Here is a 20,145-nt window from a genome sequence, read left to right on the forward strand (position 1 = left end):
TGAGCAATGGGAGTTCCAAAGCCAGAGAGACCTGGGCCTGGAGCCCTCCCTTCCGGAGCCTCTTTGCACTCATGGGTTGGAGAAGCATTTGTTCCAATTTTTTTTTTTTTAAAAATCAACAAAAACGAGACCCAGAAAAAAGACCAAGTCTAAGGGAGAAAGAGCTACTCTGCTCTTTAAAGCTCCCAAGTCTGGAGTTGGCGGGTGGTGCAGTTCCAAGAGATGTGGAAGGCGAGCACCAAGGGGTATCCAGCTGGTGCTTCAGGCTCCCTGGGAGTGTCTGTGGTCAGGTCTGGGAGCCGGCTTCAGCTGCTGTTCCATGGGTCCTCAGTTTCCCAAGGACTCATGTGTGTCTCCATTTGAAGGGCTTATTCAGGTTTACTTCCTTATTTGTGTTGTTGCACATGTGGGTGCATGTCCATATCTGTCTATGTTTGTGCACGTGGGTCTGCTGTTGGGTGTGGGTGCGTGCGTATACATAGATGTCTGCATGTGTCTGTGTGTGTGTGTGCAAGTGTGCATGTGTTTTTGTGGATCTGGGAGGGGTAGAATCAGGATATAGGCTGTGCTCTGGGCTAGAGCTACTATACCCGGGTGGTGGAGTGTGAGTGGGGCAGCCCAGTACTGTTGAACCCTGCGGCAAAGGTGTTATAGGGGTGCAATGTCTGCAGCCCCACCAGGGAGTTGGGGATCATAGTGATGGTGTTGGGGGTCATGAGTGGAATGTCATCAGGGGAGCGCCGCAGGGTCAGTGTGTAGTCAGGCAGCGTGGTGAGGCGCAGGGTGTCGTGGGGGGGACCCGCCTCACACTCGTGGTGTGTGGGACCCAGCTGCAGCGCTGCCAGCTCCTCCTCGGGAGCAGCTCCCAGTTCAGGAGCCCCGGCTCCCCTCTGAGGGCTGGGCTGCCGCAGGGGCTCCTGACGTCGCTTGTCCTTCCGATAGTAGAGAGCAGCGAAGGCCAGGACATTAAGGAACAAGAGGGAGGCCCCCACAGCGATGGTGACGCTTAATTCAGTGGAGTAGTCACGCGGGTTCTCCACCAGGAGTGGCCCTGCATCCTGGTCCCCGTTCCAGGACCCCTGGGCATTCTCGTTGCTGTAGGCGGGGGAGATGGCTGGTCGCTTGGTGCTCCAGGTCTTGCCATTGGGCCTGCGGGTGATGTGGGAGCTGTGGGTGGTATCCGGGGGCGGCACTTTGGTGGTTGTGGACGTGTAGTGGAACATGTCGTGCAGGTTGTATAGGTGGGGCACCAAGTGTTTCCAAAAGGCCACCTTAGTGGCCCGGTAATGATCGCGGACCCTTGGCTTCAGCCCGATGTGAAGGTACAGCTGGTCTCGGGGATTGTATTTGGACCAGGCCACTTCCTCAAAGCGGTTGGCCTTGGTGTGAATGAACTTGGTGTCCTGGGGGACCGGCTTGTTGGGATCCCTGAAATACCACATGGAAATCTGGGGTCACCACTCTATGTAATGAGGAAAAGGCCCAGATTCTTCCTTTAACACTCAGCCCTAAACCCCTTCCCCAGTCCAGAATGTTCTACCATTTCCATCTTTTTTGGGGTCCCTCACCCTGTCCATACCCCTCATCTTCCCCAGACCTTGAACTCCTATTGCCCATGGCATCATGGAAACCATCATATCCTCCCCTGCACCCATCCTCTGAGATCAAGCGATAGGACGCTTCTTCTCACAAGTTACAGAGCATCCATTCATCTTTTCAGCTGCCCAGTTTTTCCAAGAGCCCTTTAAAGGCTTTCTGAATGTACTTTATTCCCACTTCACCTGGCTTCTTACCATCTAAACTCAAATCCCATAGTTATGCCAGTAATTCTCATTCCTGCTTGATCCTAACGCTGACCAAATTCTGAACCTCCACAAAAATTTTTAAGGGAAGGAAATGGCATGAAAGACTAGATAAGAGGATGTACAGAGAGGGATGAAGGGGTTACCAATCAAGATTTGGTGACTGTTTTAGGAAGGGAGATGATGGAAGAGGTTTAGGTAGAGGAGCAGAGGGGAGGGCACGCTAGGGTCCCAAAGTAGAAGAACCCCCACCTTCTCCTTACCCAGTCTTGGCAAAGTTGGTCCAGTAGGTCATGACAACAGCACTGAGCATGACATCATTCTTGGAGAAGTTGCAGGGGAAGAGGTCAGTGGGGCCTACCATAGGGACACCAAAAACATAGGGTACTTCATCCCCATGAGCTGCGTCTGACCAAGCAGGCTTCATGAGGCTCTGGCAGTGATGGTAGAAGGCGTAGAAGTAGGTAGGCGAGCCATAGCGGGCATGCAGATCAGCCGTCACCACTGAGGGCTCCACCCACTGGTGGTCAGTGAAGAGTGCCACCAATGTCTTACGGCGGGTCTCAGGATTGTCACGGTCTGCCCAGTCTGTGTACATGAACTTGATGGTCTCCCGCAGGGTATCCTTACCCTCAGGATAGCCATACAGATTGTCCACAAAGTTGGAGACTGAATAGTCAAAGTCAGTGCCAGAGACACCATCTTCAGGGTCCACCACCCCTTCCACAAACTTGAGCCCCTCACCCTGGTTGACACCTAGCATGATGTCATAGTTGAGGAACTCGCCCTGTTCCATGAGAATCTCTGGGTCATCAGGAATGACATCACCATCAATCACTGGGCCAAAAGCCACATGGTAGCGGGCTGGCTGGATGTCTTGCTCTACCAGCTCCTTGGCACTCTTTTGGCGAAGACAGTCCACCATGTCAACCGTGTCTAGCACATTACAGCCCACCTTGTCTGCCAGCAGGCTGGTGTACTTCACCGGTTGGTAGTTCACAGCCCAGCTGGACAGAGCAGAACCGCTTTGGATGATGGCCCTCTGGAAAAGCCCTTAGAAAATAGACAGCACCAAGTCAGATCATCGTGACAGATCAAACACCTCTTCATTCCTGTTTTACTGAGGTCGCCCTCTGGGTTGAATGGGCTGTGAAGAAGGAATAACCCTTTTGCTGGAACGATGGGTTAGGACTAGAGGAGGGGTTGTTGAGCTCCTTTCCTGACTGGTCCCTTGCCTGTTTCTTGTCTCCTCATTCTAGGATGGTGGTTGGTAACTTTGGGGTTAAGGAAATGCTAGGAAGAATTAACCCCTTGGGTCCCAGACATCAGTTTCCTTAGGCTCCCTCTCTTTATCTCTCCTTTTCTTCCCCTCTTGCTTCCTGCCCAGCTGGGCCCAGTTCTGTGCCAGCACACCACCAGGGAGCTGGCGCTTCCACCACAAAGGGGTCTTTTTCATGAGGGATGAGAAATGCAGGCAGGAGAGAGTTTCACGTTCTCGGAGTTTGGGGAAGGATTCCTGAGGGCAAAGGCCCTGTGGTCTGAAGGTCTCCAGGGCATGTGCCCTCCCAAACTGTAGTCTCCACAGAGTCTTTCCTTCTCCTGAAGCTACTGATGCCTCAGGTCCAGATTTTCCCCTTGCTAAGAAGGAGCCAGTCCCCCAAACTCAAAATGTAGATGATTCTTCCCCTCTATGGAAAAAAGGTATCATTCTTTCTCTGACCTCAACATTCCCAAGTAAGGGAAACTCTGGCCCACAGGTGCACGTTCTATTCCTCAAAGAGAAAGAGTTTATGGGACTTCTCTGGTGCTCCAGTGGTTAAGACTCTGTGTTCCCAATGTAGGGGCCACAGGTTTGAGCCCAGTTCAGGGAACTAATATCCTGTATACCATATGACATAGCCAGAAAAGAGAGAAAGAAAGAGAGTTGAAGAGAGTCTGCATGGGTAAAAAAGAGAGGGAGAGAAATATAGATGACTACATAAGAAAGCCTCATTTTTTGAAAGATTATTCTCCATTAATCAATTACAGAAAGACAGAGAGAATAAATCTTTAAAGCAGCCAGGTTGCCAGGGACACAGGCCCACTATGAGACAGAGAATTAGCACCACACCAAGAAAGGCTTTCTCCTCCCAGGGAAATAGTCCCCAATCAGAGGAGGCACTGTTCCTCTTTCCAGACAGAGGCACCTTCACCACTCGTCACTTCACTCTCCTTGATGGAAAAAAGGAATTCCTGTTCCCATACCATCACCTAGGAACACATTTTAAGTTGCCTACTTCCCACCTTAGTCTTCCCTCATGGAGTCTCTGGAGGGACAGAGGCAGAATTTCTAGGTCAGAAAAGGTGATTTTTCTCCCTGAGAGAGACAGGCCTTCTTCAAAGAGAGAAAGCAAGTCTTCCTGTGAGAATATCACTAACTCATAAGGTGGATTTCAGTGAAAAACTGTGTTCTCTCTCATGGTTTTCCTTACTTTAGAGAAGGACACTTATTTTGAGAAGCTCATCTTTGCCTCTCAGAGGTAGAAAGGGCTCTTACAGTCCAGGTGGCGCTAGTGGTAAAGAACCCGCCTGCCAATTCAGAAGATGTAAGAGACACATCTGTGGAAAATTCTTCAAGAGATGGGAATACCAGACCACCTGACCTGCCTCCTGAGAAACCTGCAGGTCAGGAAGCAACAGTTAGAACTGGACATGGAACAACAGACTGGTTCCAAATAGGAAAAGGAGTACGTCAAGGCTGTATATTGTCACCCTGCTTATTTAACTTCTATGCAGAGTACATCATGAGAAACGCTGGGCTGGAGGAAGCACAAGCTGGAATCAAGATTGCCGGGAGAAATATCAATAACCTCAGATATGCAGATGACACCACCCTTATGGCAGAAAGTGAAGAGGAACTCAAAAGCCTCTTGATGAAAGTGAAAGAGGAGAGTGAAAAAGTTGGCTTAAAGCTCAACATTTAGAAAACGAAGATCATGGCATCTGGTCCCATCACTTCATGGGAAAGAGATGGGGAAACAGTGGAAACAGTGGCAGACTTTATTTTGGGGGGCTCCAAAATCACTGCAGATGGTGATTGCAGCCATGAAATTAAAGGACGCTTACTCCTTGGAAGAAAAGTTATGACCAACCTAGATAGAAAAGCAGAGACATTACTTTGCCAACAAAGGTCCGCCTAGTCAAGACTATGGTTTTTCCAGTGGTCATGTATGGATGTGAGAGTTGGACTGTGAAGAAGGCTGAGTGCTGAAAATTGATGCTTTTGAACTGTGGTGTGGGAGAAGACTCTTGAGAGTCCCTTGGACTGCAAGGAGATCCAACCAGTCCATTCTGAAGGAGATCAGCCCTGGGATTTCTTTGGAAGGAATGATGCTAAAGCTGAAACTCCAGTACTTTGGCCACCTCATGTGAAGAGTTGACTCATTGGAAAAGACTCTGCTGCTGGGAGGGATTGGGGGCAGGAGGAGAAGGGGACGACAGAGGATGAGATGGCTGGATGGCATCACTGACTCGATGGACGTGAGTCTGAGTGAACTCCGGGAGATGGTGATGGACAGGGAGGCCTGGCGTGCTGCAATTCATGGGGTCGCAAAGAGTCGGACACGACTGAGCGACTGAACTGAACTGAACTGAAGAGACACAGGTTCTATCCCCGAGTCGGGAAGATCCCCTGGAAAAGGGTATGGCAACTCACTCTAATATTCTTGCATGGAGAATCCCATGGACAGAGGAGCCTGGTGGGCTACAGTCCATAGGTTCGCAAAGAGTTGGACATGACTGAAGCAACTTAGCATGTACTCATAGTCCACAGATGAAGAGAACATTTCCTGCTGAACACAAAAAAGGGTCTATTTGGCCCCCTTGGAAGCGTCACTGGCAGAGGCTTCCCATCAGGCTAAAACTTAAAGTCTCCCTTAGCTGGGATCATACAGCTTGGGGGTGGGAGAGGTTTGGTCTGGAGTGTGATAAGAACTTGCCATCCCTCAGACAAAGCTCATCCACAGGTTTTTAATGCTGGCTTTGGTCCCGTCTCCCCTGTCAAGGGCAGTTCCTGTCTTACACAGACTTGCTCTTCAGAGATGAAGGCCGAGAATGAGTGTTTCTTACACCTAAAAACTAATTTCCATTCTAGAGCTCTACCCGAAGTCACGTGTCCTTCCCACACAGAAAGATTTCCCCTGCCCAAAAAGAGCCAGTGTCCCTTCAGAGAGAGAGAGAGAGACATCCTACTCCCACACTCCTCAATAAGACTCCCACATCACAAGGAGAACCTTCCTTTCTCAAGATATAAATGGGATTCTCTCCTTTCCTCTCTCACACTGGGAGATATATATCTTCCCCTAGAGAAACATTTCCTTTCCACTTCTCCCCAAAGAAGGCTTCCCTGGTAGCTCAGCTGGTAGAGAATCTGCCTGCAATGTGGGAGACCTGGGTTTGATCCCTTGGTTGGGAAGATCCCCTGGAGAAGGGAACGGCTACCCGCTCCAATGTTCTGGCCTGGAGAGTTCCATGGACTGGTCGCAAAGAATCAGACATGACTTTCACTTTCACTTTCTCCCCAAAGGGACACTGAGCTGGTAGGCGAGGGTTGCTGATTCCCCTGGGTGCTCTTGGGACATGAAGCTGGGCACCCTGGATCCTGGAGGGCCTGGGGTCAGGGTCGGCAGCCAGCACTTGGCTAGTTCTTGTGCTGTTCCAAGAGCTACTCACCCTCAGAATGATGCGACAGTGTGAGAAGGCTGACACAGGATGCACCAATGCCTGAGCCAAAGACGGTGATACGGCGGGGATCACCCCCGAAGAAGGCGATATTCTCGCTCACCCAGCGGAGGGCCTGGATTTGGTCAAGGAGCCCATAGTTGCCCTTGGCAGCCTGATCGCCAGTGCTCAGGAAACCTGAATTCAATAAAGGGCACAAGGACAGTGAAGGTGGAGGGATGGAGCATTTGGATGACGATGACTGTCAGGGGCATAAGGATGGAGGATGAGCATGCAGTGTAGCTCTTTTCACCCAGTTAGCATTAACCATTGCTCTTTTCTGCAAGGTCCAGCACCATCACTCTGGGAAATATCAGTTCCCTACTTCCTACTCATTCCCCAGTTTGAAAGGCAGGGTCTCCAGACTGTCTGAAAGGGATGCCTCCAGTTGGGAGGCTTAAACTGCAGGAACTGTAAATGGCCAGTATCCAGCATCCTCTGCCTTGATGTGCTAACTGATACACTACTCTAGCACCTGTCAAGATAGAGTAGAAAGAGCAGGGACCTTGGCTCTACCATTTACTGGCCATGTAGTTTTAGGCAACTTATTGAAAATCCCTGGGCTCTAGTTTCCTCTCCTGTAAAATGGGGACAAAATACTTCAAAGGGTTGTATCAAGGATAAAATGAGCATAGGCATATCAGACGTGCTCAGCACACTAGACATCTATAGCTACTTCTCTTTTCCCTTTATTCTGTCTCTGGAGGAAGTTAAGATTCGAAGAGACTATAATCCCTAAGCCCTCCTGGCACCCCCTGTCCAAGCTTGTCCATTTCCACTTCCTCCAGGGCCTCAGATGCCCCCTTCTCCTCATTCTCAGGGCAGGTCCTCATTTTCCCATCCTCCAAGACCTAATGAATCAGAAACTCTGGGGGTGGGGCCCAGCAATCTCTATGTTTAACAAGCTCTCCAGGTAATTCTGATGCCTGCTAAAGTTGGAAAACCACTGGGTTAGACCATCTTTTTCGTCTGGTGGAAAAATGGGGAAGTCAGTGCAGCTCATTACCACAGAAACAGGTCTTCCCGCCCACCCACTGGGATTTGCTGCTGAGGAGACATGTCACCATGGAGACTACCTTCCCACCCACCTGCTGGGATTTGCTGCTATGGAGACTTGTTGCCATGGCAACTACCTTCCCACCCACCTGCTGGCTATCCCACAGAGATGTCCTATATTCCCCCCACCCCACCCTGCTTCCATTTTAGTCTGATCTTGCTGCTTCATTTCATCCTCTTCCCTGATATTTAGGTTCCTTGGAAGGCTATCATCTCCTGCCCTAGGCTTTTGGAAAGGTTCTTTCCAGGTGGATAGCTGTGGTGCTCTTACACACTGAAAACCTATACCTGGGTCAGTACTTTTTAACTCCACAGTTAAAAGCTCATCCACAGCCCCTGGGATCAACTTTGTGGGAGGCCATGTTTGAGGAGGCTCCCTCAGTTCACAGAGAGTTCTCCAATGGGCCTGGTAGACCATGGGCAGAAGCTGAATTCAAACAGACTCAAGCAGGCACAAGACCTCATCACTGTCTTTCTTGAGCCCTTCTGAATCTAGCTACTGTGAAAGAGCTCATTTTACCCTCTTCAAGTATGTTATTAATTTACCTTTGGTGCAATTAAGTATGTAAAGTACTTAGTAATTCCTCTCAGGATCTAGTCACAAGCCCTCTTTAGCCCCAGGTTCCCAATGAGGAAATGAGAAGGAATTAGAGAAAGCCTGAATGAGGATGAATGGAGGAGCTCTTGTGCCTCTAGACAAGGGAACCAGCTTCTTGTCTGGCCCATTCACAAGCTGAAGTTGTTCCTGCAAGTCTTGAAAAGTATGCTGACCAAGATCCAACCTGGCTGTCCAAGCCTTGAGACCCTCCAGCAAAAATCATTGTGTTTCTCTTAGCCTGCCTGTCCCCCCTCCCTCCTCTCTCCTTCCCCCATTTTCTTTCTACCTTGTCTCTTATTTAGGCAATAGTAGACTTGGCTTTGGTCTTTGCCAAGGTACCATTCAGTGAAATGTGTCAAATACACCTGTCCTAATCAGCAGGGAGAGCCTGCATTTGGATGTAGTAAAGTAGATTTCTCCAAAATGAACCAATTTCCTGGGTTGGGAACAAAGGCCTGAAAGGGCTGAGTGGAGGATTTGAGCATCACTCTCTTCTCCCTCAGGTCCCATGAACCTCAGGATAAGAGGCACTGAAGCTTGTGGATGACGTCATGTCAACCATCCTACTGCAAGCATCCCGCTTGAAGTGCTCTATCCAACAGGCTCAGGCAGATGATACAGTAAATGTCACTGACCACAAACACACACAAAACCTGGCAGTTTGGAAGAGCAGTCATTTGCTGCTGGTTCCCCAGTAACTCAGTCATCCAGTGAAAAACCATGTGAGAATGAGGGCTGAGACACCAAACTCCATAAACTGCTAGAGCAAATCTGAGCCAGTCTCCCTTGGCCCGAGTTTATACTGCAGTACATGGTAAGCTGCTTGTCAACAGAAGACAGGGGAATCTGGTATACTGTATCAAAATCAGATAGTATGTCACCCAAGGCTTGACATTAACCAGGTTTTCAGTTTGCCTGAAGGCACCTGAGCAAGGATGTAGGATTCAGTTCTGAAACCTGAAAGAAAACTCAGCAAGCCCCCACTTCTTCAGCCCCAGGGATATCCACATCCTATATCCTGCTGAGGTCCCTTTCTTTTGTTGGTCTCAAGCCCAGTGGGGGCTTTTCAAATTATAAATACCGCTCTGCCTTGGATGGGATCCATGGACTCGCCTGTGACATCATCTAATAAAATATGTGCATCACCTAAGATGTCTAAAGAAGCACCTTGGAGGGAACCGTCTGTTTGGGCTCAGGGCTCAGAGAAGCTGATGGGAAGGAGAGTGAATGAATGCATATAAATGAGGTCCAAAACTGGTCACATGTTTTGGGAAACAAAACAAAGCCTCAGCTATATAGCAAAATCCCCAAGAAATAGGGACAAACCCATGTTCTATATCTGGCGCCAAGAGACAAAAACATCTTGTATGTATCCAGAGTCCGATCAGTGGCCTATTGATTACATTTGTGTTCCAGAGCAGACACGGAAGGGCACACAGGAGGTGGTGGGAAACTTCTGGCCAAATCTTACTTAATGGCTCCTTCTGAGGTTTGGGTAGTATTATTTTGATCATTAACTATTTCAGTCTAAAGAATACAAATGTTTATTCTTTAAAAGTAAACATTTTAAAAAATGTGTTGTTTTTTTTAACCCCAAGATGTGCTGTTCTGGTTATGCCAACGAGAGGAGGTTGTAAGGTGGTGTTCGGGGTCTTAACCTGAATTTCGTGGATGAGTTTCAGTAGTATCCATGAAATAATTTCTATAAGTTTGTGTGTATGTGTGTGTGTGTGTGTGTGTGTGTGTGTGTGTGTATGCACACAAGCATTTTCTGGGATAAGAGGCCATCATTTCTATCACAATTTCAAAGGGGTCCAAGACTCCCCAAAAGGTTAAAAACTTCTGATATACAAGCTTAAGGGTTAGAGCAACTGAAGGGTTGTTAAGTAATCATCAAACCAGGATATCACAGGGAGCTTGCAGCCCACAGCTCCCAAGTGACACTTCAAATTCTGAGTCTCTCCTCTGCCTCCTTTCTCTGTGTCACGCTCATCCTCTTTTCTCTTTACCATCCTTTCCTTCCCTTTCTTACTTTTCTACCCTCATTTCCCCAATTCTCCACTCTTTCTTTGCCTTCATTCCAGCTGGTCAGATACTTCGGAACTGAAGCATATTCTTAGTATTCTCTGTGCTTTCCATTGGTCCTTAGAGAATGGCGCTTTGTGTTGATCATTTTTAAAAGCAGCTGAGTTGAACATTTTCTATCACTCTCATTTAGAAAATAAAGTAACAGAATTACTTCTGGCCTTCAGCAACCATGCATGTGTGCCTGCATATCTGTGTGTAATTATGTTTGTATATTCATTACTCTTCAGGCACTGGGCAGCCCAAGTGTGTGGGTTTACAGCCACCTGCATGGTACCATTTTTACTGTCAGAGACTCCAAATCTCTTTCTCAGTGGGACAGAACAGCTTACGAGAGCCTTGCCATGATGTCTGGGGCAACTCCGAGAGCCACAGGAGCAGTGGCAGAACTATGAAACCCGAAGCCTACTAGACTGTGGAGAGACCAGGGAGATGCCCCACATACGTCACATCTAGTATCTGGATCTGTGGAATGGGACGCAGGCTCCACTTTTTTCAGGGAATATCATTTCTCCAGCCTGAACCCCCAAAAGATGTCTTGCTATCCCATATAGTATTAAGGGAAAGTCAACAGGAGGTGGCCTTTCTGTGTATGGAACTGCACCCACAAGTGAAATGCAGCTCTGGGGCCTCTGAGGTTCGAACAGGCAAAGCCACATATTCACAAGTATATGAAAATAAGGTCCCATCAGCCAACCAGCCCTGAAGAAGCCAGGCCTACTTGTTGGTTCAGCACCCAGGCCTTCAGACCTGACAAAGAGCCCTGACCCCCACTGGGGCTCTGAGGACACCAGCCCTCCAGGCAGGAAGTTGGCTTCTTTGTGCCACTCCAAGGGTATGGGACTGCATGCGTCCTCAGAGGCCTGTGTGCTTGGTTGCCCTCTCTGAGGCACTTGTTTACCTCAAGACCTTGGCCACAGTTAGGCATTAACAGTTATCAAGGAAGGCACAGGGCAGAGGGGCAGCCTAAATCTCCAAAATAAGCATGTGGGCGACAAAGTATGTGGGGGAAGGGGATAAGGGTGTATATGAGGAGGTATTTGAGAACTAAGTGTGCATGTGTGGGAGCACAGTGGTGTAAGGGATAGGAGTATATGGAGATATATGTGTGGAGAGAGTAGAAGAAATGTGTAGTGTATGTATATGGGGTATGTAAGTGTGGGGTGTGCATGAGTGTGTATGCATGTATGGATATGGATGACCAGGTGTGGGTATATGGATGCATGTATATTTGTGGGGTAGGAATATGTATACATGTATGTATTGGACATATATATGCTAGATGTGTATAGGAAGAGTATGTGTGCTTATGTACGTGTGTACGTGTGGGTATGTGCATGGGGGTCTGTGGGTTTGTGTATAAGGGGGGACGTATAAGAGGGAACACATATTACATGTAGAGCATGGAATGTGTATGTACACGTGGAAGCAGGGATATGAGGGATATATGTAGTATTTGTGTACTTTGGGGTGGGGAGGTGTGGACTTGCAGGTATGGCTCCTATATGTGTAGGGAGGGGAACATTGGTTCATGCTTATGTAGGGAAGCTGAGGGATATATGCGTGTGTGTGGATGTTAGAGGAGAGAGGATACAGAAGTGGGCTATGTAGGGGGACATAGATCTGTGTGTGTGTAGAAGATTCCCCCACCACTCCATACACACTCCACACATATAGTCTCCCCAACACACATATCTAGATACCCCACACCTTTCTACACTCCTTACCCATACCCCACATCTACAAAGATTTCTCTCACCTCCCATGTGTACACACACACAAACACATACACACACACAGAGGTTCCCTCCACATCCCTGTATCTACATCTGTGCCCATATACATATGTGTGGTGTTTGGGTGTGGGTACGGACCCAGGGTGTGGGTCTTTGTGTAGAGTGCATTATGGGGGTAGAGGGAAGCATGAGGTGGGCATGTGTGGTATATATGGGCATAGATGTAGATACAGTGATGTGGAGGGAACCTGTGTGTGTACGTACGCATGGAAGGTGAGAAAAATCTGTGTAGATGCGGGGTATGGATATGGAGTATAGAGAGGTATGCAGGTATCTGGATATGTGCGCTGGGGAAAACATATGTGTGGAGTGTGTATGGAGTGGTGGGAGAATGTGCATATATGTGAGGGGGTCTGTAGATGTAGGGATGTGTGTGTGTATGTTTGTGGAGGTGAGAAATAGTTGGACACATGCGGATGGATGCGGGCCATGTGGACATGTGGACATGTGAGGGTGTATGGGTGTGCAGATGTGTGACTGACTAAAAGGAATATCTGTGTATGTGTAGGGTGTTTAGGAATGTGAGGGTGGGAGAGTCGGGATAAGGACAGGACACCAGAAAATAAATTGATTTTACAAAACTCAGCCATGCAAAAATCTGGAAGCAGAGACCTAGCTTGAGGCCTAAGAAAGGGTGTGAAGTTTGAACTGAATTTGGAATGGCATCTCAACATTCCAGGAAAGGACCTAGGGATGTGCGTAAGCTCTGAGCAGTTGGGTAAAACCATGGGATAACAACCTTGTGACCACCATCATTAGCACCAGCTAGAGAACCCAGGGGCTTGTTCTCAACTCCTCAGCCTTCTATCCTTCCTTTGAGAGCTCAGGCTTCCTTCTAGGCATCCAACAGGGAACCATACCTAGCACTCCAACCCGATAGTTGAGGGTGATGACGATGACGTTGCCATAACTGGCCAGGACACTGCCGTCAATCATGTTGCCTGTCCCTTCCATGTAAGAGCCTCCATGGATGTAGACCATGACAGGCTTAGCGCCACTGTCCCGGATGTCTGCAAGGAGAAGGGTTGAGACACAGGCTGGGTAGGCTGCCCTTCCTCCCCCACCCCCGCCAGCCCTGGGGTGGGGTGCGGGCAGCAAAGCTATCCCAGGTTCCAGGACACCACTGCCATCTCTGAGGGCAGGACTCAGGGGGCTGTTCAGCCCAGAGCTTGGGCCATCGGCCAGAGAAAGTCAGATTCTGGTGATGTTTTTAAAGACTGGTTTCAAGTGCCTCCCAGCTGAAGGCAGCCAGGCGTGCCTGATACAGTGAGTTCTACAGAGGCTGTGGCTGAGCCCTGGGGGACAGAGGGCAGGAGGAAGAGAAAGGGCTGGTCCCTTAGCTGGATCAGTGAGTTCCTGCCCTGGGCACCCAGGAGTCCTGGGACCTGACATGGCTTTAGAGAGCAGGGGCTGGGGAGCCCTGAAACCCCCAAGGCTAGACCAGTTACATGGAAATACGGCCATTGGCAGCAGCTGGCCCCCCAGTGCAGACAGAGACAAGAGGTGTGGGGATAAGGGGCAGCACAGGAAGAGAACAAGGGAAAATGTGGGGACAGGGGAGAGAATGGCAGAGATGGGGTTGGGGGGACCTTACTGACATGGTTTCTCAACCATGTGCTCATTTACCCCATTCTCCCTGGACATCAGGCAGACTTAGCTGCAAACACTGGGGATGGGGAAGAGGTGGGGCAGAACTAAGAATGAGAGAGCCCACCCCGAGTCAGCTCTGAGGTGAAGATGGAGCCTCCACAGAGGCCACTCAGCAAGGGATTTTTAAGCGGTTGCTCCCAAGCTGTGACTGTCCCAGTGGGGACAGGGCTGATCGCCTAGACCTGCAGCACACCTCCCACCCCCGGCCTGGGAGCTGGGCTGCACCCCACTGCCCCAGCACACCCTACCAGCCACCAGTGGGCCCCCTTGAGCTGTGTGGCCCCCAGGGGTGGGGGCCAGGGCATGGAGGTAGAAGGGAATGCTCTCTGCTGCCGCAAACACAACCTGTTTTCCTGAGGAGGAAGGAAGACTGGTTCAACCGTCACCCAAGGATCTTATGCCATCCACTGCCTGGTCTGTGGCATATTGGCCTCAGCCTGGTGTTTCAGCCTGGTTCTTGTGGCCATCCTGAACCTAATACAGCCCCTGACCCCAGGCCATCTTTTTCTTTTTGGGCGAAGGCCAAGGAGGTTCTAGGTGGCGCTGTTCCCCAGCCCCTGCGGTCATCACTGCTTCACTCCTCACTTCCCCCTCCCAGGAGCCAACCTCCCCACAAAAACACAGGGGCTCCTGCCATTCAAGTTCCTCTGCACCTCTCCTCATCTCCCCATCCCGCCCCCGCCCTCCTCAGTCCTGCTTTCTCTCCACTCTCCCTGCTGCTCAGTCGGGGCAGGTGCCCAGGAACCACAGAAGATGGGGAAGGAAGCTGTCTCCGGGCAGTGGGGGACCCCGTGGCTCTGCTCGTGGTCCCCTGCTCCCGCCAGCCGTGTCCATCACCCTGGAACTCCCAGTGGCTGACCAGGCCAAAGATGGATGAACAGCCCAACGGCCTTGTACAGGAACAGAAACACACCAACGGACAGACAGACAGACAGACGGGGCTTCTCCCCATTGAGAGGGGGAGGGGCTCTGTGCCATGCACCAGCCGCCACGCCCTGCAGCCCCCAAATACCTTCATCTTCATCCCCGTCATTATCCGCTAAGTCCTCGCCCTGTTTCTTAGCGCCGGATCCTGGGGACCAGACACGGGGAGACACAACAGCACAGAACAGAGAACAAAACAGAGAGAGAATTCAAAAACAGCATGACTGCAGCGTGGCCCAGCAAGCCAGCTCTGGGCCTGGGCCCAGGACAGGCAGGAGGGATGGCAAGAACTGAGGGAATGGGTGGGCTGAGGCCCAGACCTTCATCAGGATGATGGTGTTGCAGGCCCCTGCTGTGCTGGCCTCACTGCACCTCCCTACCTGCCTCTCTGTCCCCAACAGCCTGTCTCAGCCAACCGCCTTCCCAGTTAGGAAGGAGGCAGCAGGAGGTGGGCCAGGGCATGGAGCTGGAGACCATCTCAGGGGAAGGCCTTCTCCCAGGTGGAAGGGGCTGCACATGCGTACACAGGCCAGCTGAGCTGGAGCGTGGGGGCAGGCAGCAAGGGTGAGAGGCGGCATCACCACCGTGTGGCTACAGGTGTGAGCTGTCAGGGCAGAGCCAGGGACCCTAGCCCTAAGCTATTTGGGCCCAGTGGGTAGGCTCAAGCTGGGTCTCAACTGATCCTGATTCCCACAGGAGAAAATGGGAGATGAAGCTTTCCCTCTGCTTTTCCTCGCTGGGACCTGCTCTGAGTAATGGCAAATGGGGTTCCTGCCCACAGGAACCAGGCCTGAGAGCAGCAAGCATTGCTCGGAGATCAAAAGAGAGCCAGAGAGGGAGGGAGGGAAGAGAAGGAAGGGGAAAAGGACATGAGAGAGAGAGAGGAAGAGAGAGAGAGAAACAGAGAGAGGAATGATGGTAGCAGCTCCTACCATGTACCGAATGGTTACCATGTGCCAGACACGCTACTTCTGCCATATTGTTTGATCCTTACACCCCAGTGAGGGAGGGACTATCTTTATTCCTGTTTCACTGATGGGGAAGCTGAGAATCAGAGAAGCAAAGTGACTTGCTTAAGATCACACAGCTAGGAAGTGCTAGAGGTGAGATCCAAACCCAGGTCTGCTTGATTCCAAAGCCAATGGTCTTTCCACGGCACCATGCCACCTTTCTGGGATGAGGAAAGGGAAGGGAAAAAATCAGTCAGGAAAAGAGGTGGAGCATGGGGAAGGGGGAAGGGAGGGAATAAGAGAAAAGAAGAAACTAGAGGAGAGAAGTTTAGGACCTGGCTGAGCTGGCACCAACTCTCCTTCCCATTCTAAGGAGACAGGAAGTCCATCTTGAAAATGACTTTGAGAAAGAAGACCCACCGCCCAGGTGCTGATCAGTGTGTGGAAACAGAGGTCATTCTATGGTACCCCAGGGCTTATCCTCTTGTCTAAGACATCAGATACTCTTGGCCCGGAGGCAGCAAATAGCTTTCTTTCTTAGCTGGTCTGGGTTTCCTTACAGCTATTAATCAAAACAGGAGCCGCCCTCAAATTATAAAATAACTTTACAACTAGGGCAAGAGCCCAGCCTGAGGGACAGAAACTGCCTCTGGCTTTCTGAACCTCCCATGGTGCCTACCGTCTTAACACCTGACGACAGCACTGCCCTCAGAAACCCTGTGGGGCCTGGGGCATCATCACCCACGCAGCAGAAACCCCCACCCGTCCTCAAACAGCAAGGAATCACTCATCCGTAAACACGAATTCCCTCCAATTTGATGGAGGTGGAGGTTGGGGGACAGGGCACACCTTCCCCAGGAATTTCTTCACTTACTCTGGACCCTGACTTAAAAGATGCATCCCTTTTGTCCCCTTGTGGGAATGTCCCTGGCTTGCTGCACTGTCCCAGCCTCCTTTGCAGATGCTTTGCTCCCTCTGCATAGTACTCACTGAGCAACTCCTCGCTGCCATGCCTGTCCCCGCCCCTCCAGGGACTAGCTAGACCAACCCCCCTCCAAGTCCGGTACTGTGCTGCTGCAGGTGCCCAGCCAGCCCTGCCTGCTCTGAACACACCACCCCCATAACCATCTCTGCGGACGGGTCTCCCCCAAGAGGCAGGCTTTTAAAATCTGTTCCAAATGGCCAACAGGCCCTGGATAGGGAACTAATTTGAGCAGCTAAATGACCAGATGCCCTCTCCCACACTGTCTGGAACCCACTTCCCAGCTTGGCCTGTGGGGCTTCACTAAACCAGCTGAGTTTCAACACTAGCCTATGAGCTTCTTCAGAGTAGCGATCGAGTCTTTAGTTATTTCTAAATCTTTCCTCTACCTCATATCCCTCCACATCCCAACAGCACCTAGCACATGGCCTTGCCCATAGTCAACAATCACGATTGGTAAATGTTTGAACTTGACTGGCGCTTCCAGGTCTGGACTCTCAGGACTGTACTGGACTGCCCTAGGCTCTTACTGGTGCTCTGGGGGGATCAACTGCTCCTAGGAAATGGTTAATGTCATCGCCTCCCCCTCCATCCCCACACCTAAGTAAGCAAGTAACTACTAGAAGCAGGTTTAACAGACCCTCTTCATGAATTTTTTTACAGGTTAAAGGAATGTTAAGACTGGAATAGTCCTCTACCACCTTCAGATGCAGAAAAAGAGGTCCTCAAAGGAAAAGACTTCACTGTCTTTCACTGTGAGTTAGCAGCTGATATGGGTTTCACTGTGAGTTAGCAGCTGATATGGGACCCAGGCTTGTGTCTCCCAGACCCATACTCTTTACGCAGCACCCCCACCTCCTTTCTTCATTCATGCCAAAGCGTTTTCACTGATTGCCTTCTGAGCTCTTTACTGTAGCCCTGAGCTGGGTGTGAGGAGGTGGTGGAAAGCTTATCTCCAGGGCAGGGGACCTCCCTCAGAGCTTCAGTGTGCATCAAAAGCGCTATGTATACATTTCCGGGCTCTTCTCCCAAGAGATTCTTACTCGGTAGGGAATATCCAGTCCCTGATGACCCCACCTGGGGGAATCCTGCCCTATGATTTCAAGGGAAAACAAACTCCAAGCTTGCCAAAGGGTTGTAGGGACCAGGCTGTGATTTTCCACCTGTTCCTTAGTCTGTTACTGCTTCCAATTTGATTCACCCCATCTGTATTTCACCATTTGTTTCAGAGGGGAGGTGGGAATGACCAGATGGGAGTTGCCTTGCATGCTACAGTGGAAAGAACACTTCCCTGAGGGTCAAGAGACCCAGGTTTTGGTCCAGGCTCTGCCACAGACCAGGGAAGGGGCCTTGAGCAGCAGCAGGTCACTCCCCTGGGCCTGTTTCCACGTCTGTAAAATTGGGAAACCAATTCGTGCTGTATAAGCTTCCAGAGAAGGGGGGTGGGGTGGATTTTCTGAGGTAAGTATGCAAATACTTCGCAGAAAACATAAAGTGGTGTTGGAACAAGAAGAGTTATTATACAGGTGGTGAGGGGACAAACTCCTCCTGGCAAGAGTGCCAATTTGAAATTTGAGACAGACCGAGAAGAGCGGACACGTTCACTGGGAACGCCAGAGTCCACAGTTCCCAGAGACCTCCCAAGGTCTGCCACCAGGCCAGCCGGGGGCACTCAGCTATGCCCTGGCCAGAGGCAGTAGACAGGGTGGCAGGGTTACTACACCTGGGTACAATTTGGTCTAAGCTCCAGGGCTGGAGAGTTGAATCTCAACTTTCAACCTGGGAAAGAGCACGGAAGGATGAGCTGGCAACTCCCTCACCCGGAAAATGGCAGAGCCTCTGGCTCCATTTTGGTGGCTTAGAGTTTCTCCTGAGGTGACCTGGAGGAAAGCACTGGCTCTGTCTTTGGCACACACTTTAGGGTGGAATTGGGGGCCAGGAAGATTGAAAGAAACGGGGTTTTGCTGCTTCTGCTCTGAACCTGCCTTAGGCCACCAGAGCCTCCCTGAGGGGAGCCGGGGCCCTTGGATGAGGTGGAATTTATGCCTGCTCACCGCCCCCTGAGCCTGGGCTACTTGAAGGAAGGCTGGGTCCTCAGGGGCAAGGGCAGGTGGGCAGGCAGCCCTCCCTCTCTCTCTCTCTCCCTCCCCGCCGGCTGGCTACCTACCTCCTTTCCTACAAATTTTCTTGTTGGGCTTTCGGGCGCATTCCTTGGAAATCCGCTTTACTGTAAAATGAATAAAAAACTAAAAAATAACAGGAGGCCTCTGCCCGGGGGCATGCACCCCCCACCCCCCAGGCCCCAATAGCTGCTCTGCAGGCGGCACATGGCAGAGAGCCTGTCCCACCATCTCCTTGTTTCTGTCACTTACCTTAGTGTGACCCCCGCGGGAGGAGGCATCAGCTAGTGAAAGAGGAGGCACCTAAGCACTGCCCACCAGGTTGCCCCCTTCCCCCCACACACACCCAGCTCCCTTGGCCACACACACACAGGTGGAATGGCAACAGGGGGGCCCGGTGGAGCCAGCATCCTCCCGCGGGGAAGCTGCCAGCAGTGACCCATACTCCCCCGGGGAACCCCCATCCAGCATCTGGCCCTAGACCTGTCAAAGCTCTCAGGCCTGGCCAGGCCCATCCTGTGGTAACAGTGTCACTCACACATGGGAGCTCAGACAATGCTGGGAGAGGAAAGAACAGGGAGGAGGAAAAGGGAGGCCAAGCCAAGTGATGGTTAAAAGCCTTTTCACAGACAGACAGATGCATGCTTCAGGGCACACGACCACATGCCAGCCACAAACACGGTGGGGCGGGTGGGAAGCAGGGAGGGCACAGCGCCTGGCCGCACTCACCATCCTCCGTGGGCACATAGACGTTCAGGTAGAGGCAGTCCTCGTTAGGCTCCTGGATGTAAGTAGCGACGATATCCAAGTTGGCGGTGAACCAGACAGGAAGCATGACTTCGGGCACAGCTGTGTGGATGTTCTGGGGGCACACTGGGGGAAACTGTGTGGCGTTCCGGATGCCCGACCAGGACGGGGGCGGCTCAGGGGGCAGGAAACGTTTCTCGCCGATCGGGGGAGCTGCGTAGGGCACCCCAAGGTACTGGTCCACAGGCCCCAGGATCTCACTGGGCAATGGTACCCGGGCACCCCTTAGCTTCCCAAAGTGAGTGTTGACTGTGGGTGCTGGGGCCTGGGTACTGGCCCTCAGCACCAAGCTCAGGAACCACAGGGTGAGGCACAGGCTCCGGCCAACTGTGGGCTTGGGGCTCAGGGACAGCGAGGGTGGGCCAAGCCACAGCCACATGTTCCGGGCCGGGGGACTGGCAGGAGAGGCAGACTCCAGGGTCACAGCATCAGCCCAACAGGCAGCCCCTTCATGGCCACACTGACTTGAACCTCAAAACTGAACTCTCGAGGGACACCTACAGGTGCCCGGCAACGTACAGAGCAGGTCGTCCGAGCACCACAGCTTCAGAAAGGGGACTCCCTCAGGGCCAGACAGGCCTGTGGAAAGAGGGAAGTATGCGTCATCCAAGATGGTT

General features: G+C 51.2%; 1 protein-coding gene across 1 annotated transcript; it reads right to left on the reverse strand.

The window, feature by feature from the left end:
- Positions 1 to 584: 584 nt before the first annotated feature.
- On the reverse strand, positions 585 to 19,907 carry NLGN3 (neuroligin 3). The gene is made up of 7 exons (XM_052663284.1): positions 19,451 to 19,907; positions 18,769 to 18,828; positions 14,758 to 14,817; positions 12,956 to 13,105; positions 6,513 to 6,698; positions 2,066 to 2,855; positions 585 to 1,428 (listed from the first exon to the last, which is right to left on the reverse strand). Exons 1-7 carry the CDS (start codon positions 19,905 to 19,907, stop codon positions 585 to 587), a joined length of 2,547 nt encoding a protein of 848 aa, XP_052519244.1.
- Positions 19,908 to 20,145: the final 238 nt, after the last annotated feature.

Source organism: Budorcas taxicolor, chromosome X (assembly GCF_023091745.1).
Source record: "Budorcas taxicolor isolate Tak-1 chromosome X, Takin1.1, whole genome shotgun sequence".
In the NCBI taxonomy this organism is placed as follows: domain Eukaryota; kingdom Metazoa; phylum Chordata; class Mammalia; order Artiodactyla; family Bovidae; genus Budorcas; species Budorcas taxicolor.

Bases quoted from the DNA above. Each gene is read 5' to 3' on its own strand.
- NLGN3 (XM_052663284.1), bottom strand. From the start codon at position 19,907: ATGTGGCTGTGGCTTGGCCCACCCTCGCTGTCCCTGAGCCCCAAGCCC. The intron at 14,818-18,768 runs GTAGGTAGCCAG...TCTGGTCCCCAG, and splicing joins GAAAATTTGTAGGAAAGGAG to GATCCGGCGCTAAGAAACAG. The intron at 1,429-2,065 runs GTAAGGAGAAGG...GTGGTATTTCAG, and splicing joins ACCAACTTTGCCAAGACTGG to GGATCCCAACAAGCCGGTCC.